This window comes from Drosophila innubila (genome assembly GCF_004354385.1).
Source record: "Drosophila innubila isolate TH190305 chromosome 3L unlocalized genomic scaffold, UK_Dinn_1.0 0_D_3L, whole genome shotgun sequence".
Lineage (NCBI taxonomy): Eukaryota > Metazoa > Arthropoda > Insecta > Diptera > Drosophilidae > Drosophila > Drosophila innubila.
Genome location: NW_022995376.1, coordinates 14810565 through 14819952, shown reverse-complemented (window position 1 = coordinate 14819952; position 9388 = coordinate 14810565). Strand labels below are relative to the sequence as shown.

General features: G+C 36.9%; 3 protein-coding genes across 4 annotated transcripts; 1 reads left to right on the top strand and 2 right to left on the bottom strand.

Moving 5' to 3' along the window:
* The first annotated feature begins 241 nt into the window (after positions 1 to 241).
* Positions 242 to 8749, top strand: LOC117787818 (procollagen-lysine,2-oxoglutarate 5-dioxygenase). The gene is made up of 10 exons (XM_034626437.1): positions 242 to 599; positions 1483 to 1568; positions 3123 to 3262; positions 3328 to 3859; positions 3974 to 4227; positions 4290 to 4391; positions 4450 to 4575; positions 7394 to 7520; positions 7643 to 8077; positions 8142 to 8749. Exons 1-10 carry the CDS (start codon positions 413 to 415, stop codon positions 8424 to 8426), a joined length of 2274 nt encoding a protein of 757 aa, XP_034482328.1. The 5' UTR covers positions 242 to 412; the 3' UTR covers positions 8427 to 8749.
* On the bottom strand, positions 4594 to 5237 carry LOC117787820 (immunoglobulin domain-containing protein oig-4). Its single transcript, XM_034626440.1, has 2 exons — positions 5012 to 5237; positions 4594 to 4959 (listed from the first exon to the last, which is right to left on the bottom strand). Exons 1-2 carry the CDS (start codon positions 5195 to 5197, stop codon positions 4651 to 4653), a joined length of 495 nt encoding a protein of 164 aa, XP_034482331.1. The 5' UTR covers positions 5198 to 5237; the 3' UTR covers positions 4594 to 4650.
* On the bottom strand, positions 6242 to 7279 carry LOC117787819 (immunoglobulin domain-containing protein oig-4). Of its 2 annotated transcripts, none has more exons than XM_034626439.1 (6): positions 7023 to 7279; positions 6861 to 6967; positions 6726 to 6807; positions 6602 to 6636; positions 6466 to 6541; positions 6242 to 6372 (listed from the first exon to the last, which is right to left on the bottom strand). In XM_034626439.1, the coding sequence occupies exons 1-6, from the start codon at positions 7114 to 7116 to the stop codon at positions 6290 to 6292; spliced, it is 477 nt and encodes a 158-aa protein (XP_034482330.1). In that variant the 5' UTR covers positions 7117 to 7279; the 3' UTR covers positions 6242 to 6289. The 2 variants fall into 2 exon arrangements, with proteins under 2 accessions (XP_034482330.1, XP_034482329.1); XM_034626438.1 differs by having other exon boundaries at positions 6602 to 6669; positions 7023 to 7262.
* Positions 8750 to 9388: the final 639 nt, after the last annotated feature.

Sequence of the window (9388 nt, the reverse complement as noted above, 5' to 3'; positions counted from 1 at the left end):
GGATTAGAACTAATTAATGCAAATTCACCGTAGTTAATTTAAATGATAAGTTTCATTAATCTCATTTCCAATTAAAATTGATTAATAAATTAGATTTAATTTTTTCTTTTAAATTGTGCGCCAACTGTTGAGGTTTCTATCGTGCGATAAATCAGTGGGCCGATACTATCGATATAAAAATGCAGATATCTCACGAAAATTTAACAACACTGCTACTATGCTCACCCTCTCTGTTGCGATTCATTCATGTTTTCTTCGTTGTTGTGCTCGGTTGCGCAGCGGAGAAACAGTGCAAACAGTGCTCTTATTTTTTAAATAAAATTCTGTTCGCGGAATATGCAACAATTATCATAACATAAAAGTGTTGTCTGTTTAAATTGTGCAAGTGCAAGAGTGTGAGTAAGTGAACACTATGCAGAACCACAAACAAGGCGCTTTGTTTTTGCGCTCATCTGCGATGCTGTTATTGTTTTCGGCATCTGTGTTGTTGTTGCTCCAAGGAGCTCACTGTAAATCTGATGTCGATGCCGCTGCTGATGGCGTTGTGGCTGCCCCCGAAGTTGTTGCAGCTGCAACACCAACGCAGTCTAATTTGAATGGTATGTTCCTAGTTTCTATTACAATGAGTTCATCACTGGAATTAGCCAGGCAAAAGCACTAAAAATATTAAATTGCATGCATTTAACGTTGCGAGCCTGCCTAGCCACACATACATAAATACATACATACATCTCATGCTCTTTGTGTGTGCGTTTCTCTTTGATTGCGGTTTTTGTTTACATTCCTTTGCCCTCTGTCCCCTTCCTTCCTTCCATAGAACCGCCTTGCGGTCGTTTACATTTCAAGTGCTTAAAGATGTGCAATAGATGCTCTGATTCTTTTTTTACGGCAATTCTCAGAATTTCTTTAATTAACTTTTGACTTGCATAAAGTGTGAATGATTTATCTAGTCGTATGCATTTCTAGCTTCCGTGTCCCTGACACAAAAATTAGGTTATCAATATGTATGCTCCTGCGCTCTGATTGGAGAAAAGAAAATAAGGAGCATTTGACAGAAGTTAATTAAGTAAATATTTTCACAAAATACAATAACTCGCACATATAATTTGGGAAAAAAATCTTTTATTATTTGTATTTGGTTATAGCTTTTATAACTCGATTAAATAAATCAGATTAAAATAATAATTTTAAAATTAAATCAAAATCAAACAACAGACTGTAGACATTTGAGATAGTTTAAAATTGGTATATTAAAGTGTATATTGATGCTCAAAGTAAGCCCCATAAAAATTAAAGATATTAACATTTATTTTATTATAATAAATTTATAAAATTTGCTGCAGATTATATTATGATTGGTTAGTAAGACGCTAGACGAGTTCAAGTCACTGTTGACAAAGGGCATCTGCTAATCGATCACTAAAATAATAATATAATAAACATATTTAATTAACACTAACATCTTTCATTCTAATTTAACAGATAATGTCAAAGTCTTCACTGTGGCCAGCGAGCCAACCGATGGATATCGTCGTTACATTCGCTCTACGACCGTCTACGATATCGAGGTGAGATCTTAAAAAAAATATAATAAATGAATGTATTATAATTAAATTAACAATTTTTTGGAAACGGGCACACCAACACAGTTAAGTTTTGACCACATAACTCTATAGAATTCTTATATTTTTTTGCCATTTCTCTGTCTTTTTTTTTTTGGCAAACATTTGAAATGCAAATCGTGAAAAGATGATAACTTTTTGCGAAATATCACCATAGTTTGATCTTTATGTCTTTAGAACACTATAATTTATTGGCGTGCATATAATTTCATTAAGTAAATGTCGATCGATTGACTTTTATAATTTAAAATCATTTGCCAAACTACGACCAATATCCCGTTATGTTCTGTCGTATTCCAATAGAATAAAATTATCATTGATTCTTCACAACAGAATACAGATTGAGCAAATTTCCATTTTGAATAGTTGAAATCCATTTACTTGATAATGTTCCAAAATTAAATTTATCTATTAAAATTTGTAGAATTGCAATAGAATCCCTAAATGATTTGAATAACATTTAGCAAAAAAACCTTATCAGATATATTACAATTTCTAGATTTAAACGTATGAGAAGAATCGGAGTCTAAAACAGGTTTCACTCAAAACAATATCAGTTTACAAGCTATAAAAATCATTTTACCGCTATGTTCTTTGCATTTCTTAGAATTGTCAGCATATATTTAAATGAGCTCATATTGTTTTATATAAATGAATTTGAAATTTGATTAAGTGTCGTCCGAGTTTCCAATCTATGTATAACTCTTGACATATCTCGCTTTTGCGGCACACTTTTATTACTTTGTATTGGGGCATTTCAATGTATGTATTTGTGTGTGTATTCAAGCATCCGGCGTTGGCATCCAGATGACTCTCCATCTCTGATGTGCCTCACACAGATTGGCTGTGGCATTATGGGGCACCATATAGTGCACACATGTCGACTGTTCGTTTCGATGTTTACTTTGTAGTCTATAATCACGTAGTCCCGACCGATCGGCGGAGAGAAGGAGGGGAATTGGGAATTGTAGGGGTAATTAGCACAATTCAGTAGCCGACTATTCTATTGATAACTTAGAACTTTCCACTTATGTGGCTCTTATCACCAAAAGTTGAGCCCGGTTTCCTTATGTAAACTGATCTTTCACAATGCATATACAATATGTGTTCGTTTGACGACAACATTTTGAATGAAATACACATAAAAAATTAGCTGATAAGCCGGTTAGCCCGGATTTTTTTTTTTGAAACCAATTCTTATATTTCACATTTCACTTGAATTTCGAGAAATGTGTGAACTTTGACATTTGATACCGAAAAAAATGAATTTTTTTGAAACTCTGCATTAATTCAAATTCTTTAAGCTTGTGTTTTTTTTTAAAACATTAATATGACTTTATTGTGTAAAAAACGTTTGTGCTTTTATTTGAAGTTACAAAAACAAATAAATGCGATTTAATATTTATTTGTTTTATTTTCGATAAGATAGATTTAACATTTTTAGTTGGAAAATATTTACAGAAGATATCCAATGAAATCTAAATAATGTAATTTCAACAGGTGACAACCCTTGGCATGGGCGAAGAATGGAAAGGAGGGGATATGAAGTCTGCTGGCGGCGGAGTTAAAATTAATTTGCTGCGCGAAGCCATTAAGTCATTGAAGGATGCACAGGATACCATCATATTATTTACAGATAGGTAAGCAGTTGTGTTTAGTAGTCGTAATGGTCGTAAACCTAATTTAAAATGGTTTCTATTTTCAGCTACGATGTCATCTTTACCACCACGCTTGAGGACATTGTTGAAAAGTTCAAGGAGTCCGGTGCCAAGTTGTTGTTCTCAGCGGAAAAGTTCTGTTGGCCCGATAAGAGCCTGGCTAATAAGTATCCCGAGGTGGAGGGCAAGGCATCCCGTTATCTGAACTCTGGTGCATTTATTGGTTATGCGCCCGAAGTTTATGCACTGCTTGAGGACACCATTGAGGATACTGGAGATGATCAGTTGTACTATACGAAAGTGTTCCTGGACGAGACGAAGCGTTCCAAGCTGGGCATGAAACTGGACACACAATCGCGTCTATTCCAGAATCTGCATGGTGCCAAAAACGATGTGAAGCTTAAAGTGGATCTGGATTCCAATCAGGGCACATTGCAGAACCTTGACTTTATGACCACGCCCGCCATTATCCATGGCAATGGATTGAGCAAAGTTGACTTGAATGCCTATGGCAATTACCTGGCCAAGACTTTCAGCGGCATCTGTACTTTCTGTCAGGAGAATCCCTTGGAGTTGAATGTGAGTGGAATGTGAATTTATTGAGCCGGATACCAGCGGCTTATCTCTAGTTGCTGAATTCCAACAAATTAAAAACATACAGCCTTACAATATAAATACATATTTTACTTGCAGGAACAAGAACTGCCTATGATTACGTTGGCTATAATGGTGCCACAAGCTGTGCCCTTCTTTGATATGTTTCTTGCCAGCATTGAGAAGATCAACTATCCCAAGGATCATATGCATCTTTTCATGTATACAAATGCTCCACTGCACGATGAACTCATCGAGTCCTATGTGAAAAATCAGGGCAAGCAATATGCCAGCGCCAAGTTTGTGCTCTCTGTGGATGAGCTGGATGAACGTGCGGGCAGACAGTTGGCGCTGTAAGTAATCTCTGACAGCTTGTATAAATACTTGACTAATTGCTACTCTTTCTCTTTTGCAGCGACAAGGCGCAAATGCAACACAGTGACTACCTTTTCTTTGTCGACGGCGATGCTCACATCGATGACGGTGAGGTTCTCCGTGAGCTGCTCAGGATGAACAAGTACGTGTTACATCTTTGCTACTAGAACTTAAAGACTAATTGTTTTATCATTTTACAGGCAATTTGTGGCTCCTCTGTTCTCCAAGTACCACGAGTTGTGGAGTAACTTTTGGGGCGCACTCTCCGAGGGCGGCTATTATGCGAGATCCCACGATTATGTGGACATTGTCAAGCGAGATCTGATGTAAGCATGAAAACTGAGTACTCTTTACTCTAAGGATCAACTTTATTGCTTAAACATTGCTATATTACGAGTACATTAATCGAAGGCAATCGAGAAATCTGTCTTGAAACTGCGCCTGTCAATCGAGTACATATTGTCCGCCGTGCACTCGTAGAGTCCGGCATCCATTTGTGTTGCCGGATCGATTTCGATCTTCGATTTGACGCGATCGTCTCCAATGCGCCATTCATGCACATGCATATACAAATGCTGATAGATCTCAGCGCCATCCTTGTACCAAGTGATATGCGGACGAGGATTGCCCTTGGCCACGCACAGGAATGCAATCTTATGGCCCAGCACGTACTCAAGATCAAAGTGCGAGGCCTGCAAGATTTTGGCACCCTGCAAAAAGCGAACTTGTAATATCTGTAAATTAATTTGAATGTGCACTCACATTATTATTGTTATAGTATTGATCCGATTCGGGATCACGATATTTGCCCGTTATGGGCAAACCAATCTGAACTCGCGATTTGGTGCGTCCACGTCCGCGTCCACGACGTGCCTCACACACCGGTGTGGTGAGCATTAGCAAGCCCAGGCTCAGACCCAGGCAGATAAGAAGACACCTCACTTGCATCCTAATCCAAAACGTTGCTGTGCGAATCTCGTCTGCGGTGCGACTGAACCAGCAGCAATATCAGATAGCAGACAGCAGCATCATCATCATCAAACATTCGCTCTGACTCTGTTTGTGCCTCATCTAATTTGCCACAATTGGCGTCTCTTCCATTTAATCCGGACAGCCGCACAGTGCCTCGCACAGTTGGATTCCATTCTCAGATCGCTTTCGTTGCTTTTGAGCTTCGCATGTTTTTCCACATTTCACTCAATTTCATTGGATTTGATTTGCCCACAATCTGTTGATCAAAGGCCACCTCTTTCGGTAGTTTTTTGATATCCAAAATGTGCGACATATTCTCCATATTTGACATTGTGCACAGTGGTGCGAGTTGTGTGAAAACTACATAAATTATTTTGTTATACAGATTAAGCGGTATTGTTAAATATATCTATGGAATTGAGCGAAAAACGCTTTGTTACTTATATTGCTTAACATTTTTAACATTGATTTATATTTTTTTTAATATTGCTGACTTTTTTACTTAAATTATTGTGCTATTAAAAATCAAATTGAGTATTTGAATCTTTCAAAAATTTAACTTAGATTCTCAACTAAAAGATCACAGAAACTAATATCATTATCAGCTTATGCATTAATTTTAACATTCAAGTTCCTCAAAAATCATATTTACTCATAGAGAGCATGGTCAGATAGAATTTTTTTGACCACTGTGCATTAGATATAGAGGATAGGCGACAATACATAAATAAACTGTTTTGCATATGGAACTGGCACAGTTGATTTACTTTTGCTTGCACACATTTTAATAAAATAAATGCAAAAAAATTGTTTAAATAAGTTAATTGAGACAATTTGTCGCCAACGCATACAGAGACACAATGAGAAGAGCGCTCCGAAAACCAGACAATATCGAGAAAGGTCGAGAATAAAATAATTTAATAATGAAATTGAAACGCAAAAACAAAGCGCAATAAAAGAAACGAACTTGAATCTTAAAAGTCATATAGATATATATCATATATATATATATTTTAAATATAGTATAGAGCTCAGAAGGGTGTACATGTGTGTGTATTAGGGAAGTTCTTAAAAATTAACCATGGCATAGTCTGTCCGAAAGCCTCGTCGATCAAACGCATATTCATTATCTGCCTGGCATTCATAATAACCTATAAAAAAAAATATAACATAATTAATATAAAGAGAGAACACTTTCTGATATAATCACAAGAATTATGTTTTCTTCCCTACTCAACACTTACCAGCATCCATTTGTGTTGTAGGATCGATTTCCATTTTAGATTTTATAATATCTGGTTCTGGATGAGTCTCGTGTACCTAATAAATTCAGTTATTAGATATATTCTTTTAAAAACTTCTCACAAAAGAAACTCTCACCTGAAAGAAACGGTGCTGGTACAGTTCCGCGCCATCTTTAAACCAGGTGATTGTGGGACGCGGATTTCCTACAAGCATGAAAACTATATAATCTACACATAGATATTATTGAAATAATACACACCCTGTGCCATGCAGAAGAAGGTGATCTTGCGTCCCAGCGTATAATCCAGCTCAAAGTGTGATGATTTGATGATCTTGGCGCCCTAAAAGAGATCAGTGTATTATAGAATTATGTTAAATTTAGAGAGAATCTTACATTCTCATGATCATAATAGTTGACTGCATCCTGGGATCTGTGCTGAATGACAACTGGTTTTTTGCCCGTATAATTGCGACGAAGCACATTGCGTCCCCCAGTACTTCCTGCATAAGAATTGTTATATTGATTATATGAATCTTTCTTGAATAGATTACTCACTTTGGGATTCCACCTGACTGAGATCACTCAATATCAGCAGACAGAACAGAGCAAATGTTTTGATCTTGCACTGGATAAGCCAGGGACTGAGCATTTTGTATGATCCGTCGATCCTCGTATCTGACTGTAGAATGCGCTCGGTTTGGCCCCCGTCCAACAATGCTACTTGTTGTTGATACTGATTGAATTAAATTGCGATCCGCGTCTCCCTCGCTCTCGTTCTTTGTCTCTCGTTCTCTCTTTCTAATCACTACTTTCCATTTCCACAACATTGTTGCAAATCTACAAAATAAAAGACAAACAAATATCATTAATCTTTTATCTTCTATTTTTTATCTATTATATTTGTATGTCTCTTTTGCTTTATTTAGCGGCATGTTCAATGTGCCACATGTGACGAGCATTTATCTGGTCAAGCATAGCGCCTTTGATGCCATCAAATATGAACACAAAGAATTCGATCCCGATATGGCCATGTGCGAATCTCTAAGAAATGCGGTAAGTAAATCAATAAACTTTTTTAAGAAAATAAACAGATAATCTGTTAAATATATGATCTATTATACTGTCAATATTTTATTTGAATTAAATTTTAACTGATTTTAATTCCATCCTTTTAGGGCATCTTTATGTACATCAGTAATGAGCGTTATTTCGGTCATCTGGTCAATGTGGACAACTTCAACAGCAGCGTTGTGCGTCCAGATTTCCATACGTTGTTCAGCAATAACTACGATTGGACTTTAAAGTACATTCATCCAAATTATTCGGCACAGTTGAATGAGAGCATGGTCATACCACAACCGTGTCCAGATGTCTACTGGTTCCATATTGTAACGGATGCATTCTGTGATGATCTAATTGCCATTATGGAGGCACATGGAAAGTGGTCGGATGGCAGCAACAGTGATAAGCGTTTGGAGGGAGGTTACGAGGCGGTTCCCACCCGTGACATTCATATGCGTCAGGTGGGACTCGACACCCTCTATCTGAAGTTCCTGCAACTGTTTGTTCGACCTCTGCAGGAGCGCGTCTTTACTGGATATTTTCATAATGTAAGTGGAAGGCAGGGGAAACATTAAATTATATTAATTAATAGTTATTTATATAATTTTACAGCCGCCACGCTCGCTGATGAACTTTATGGTGCGTTATCGTCCCGATGAGCAGCCCTCATTGCGTCCACATCACGATTCATCCACTTACACCATTAATATCGCCATGAATAGTGTGGGAATCGATTACGAGGGAGGCGGTTGCCACTTTTTGCGCTACAATTGCTCTGTTACGGAGACAAAGAAAGGATGGATGTTGATGCATCCTGGTCGCTTGACCCACTTCCACGAGGGACTGCTCGTAACCAAGGGCACACGCTACATTATGATATCGTTCATCGATCCATAGATGTGAATATCCCAATGTAATACTGCCATACCGGTTACTCCAAAGATTTTATTCTTAGTATATTCTAAATGTGGAGTATTTAAGCAGATATCGAATCAAATCTAGTTTAGTTTTTGGATTGTGGTCTTATTGCCTTAGTTGCAGTTCGTTTGCGAAAAAGTTTTTGACTCAACAAATCCATAATTTGCCTCGAAACTCCAGGGTCTGAAATGAAACTATTTACTCATTAAGTTTATTGTAAGTTTTTTGAAAAGTGTTCAATTCTATAAACAAAGCAATTTAAAATAATGTTGCAAATATAAAAAATTTGTTTTATTGATTAATTTTATTGTTTCGGCAGTTTTCGACAGGAAATTAACGATGACGAACTTTAAACCTGAATTTTAAAGGTTTTTAATCTTTATTTTATCTATTTTTGAATTTTAAAATGTCATCAAATTATTAACTTAAATCAAATTATGCAACTTTCATTACCTTAAATTTTAATTTAATGTTAAAACACAGTCTGGAAATTATGGCACTGTCAATAACATGACCGTTAGAGCAAGAACAGCAGCCTTACATAGCTGTAAGCTATTTCACCATACGACAACTGCATTATGTTATTAACAGCGGCTGTAACAGCTGCGCACGTATTGCAGCATACAGCGGCTGACTGGTATCGCACTGCTAGCTGATATTTTACTTCGCATGCACAGCTGTGTCCTCAAGTGCTTTCACACCCACGCATGAAATTGCTGACTGCTATGATTAGTAACACACTGATGAGCTGACTGCGGAAATTTGAACCCACCTTGCTAACTGCAGATATACACATATATTCTAATTTATGTTGTTATAAAAGTTTTACGTAAATGGATAGCTTATAAGAAATACATTGACAGTTAAAAAAAATCAATTACAGACCTTAACATGCACGTATATTAACAGTTGGCGCGCACTGTAAATGGATATCAAGTGCT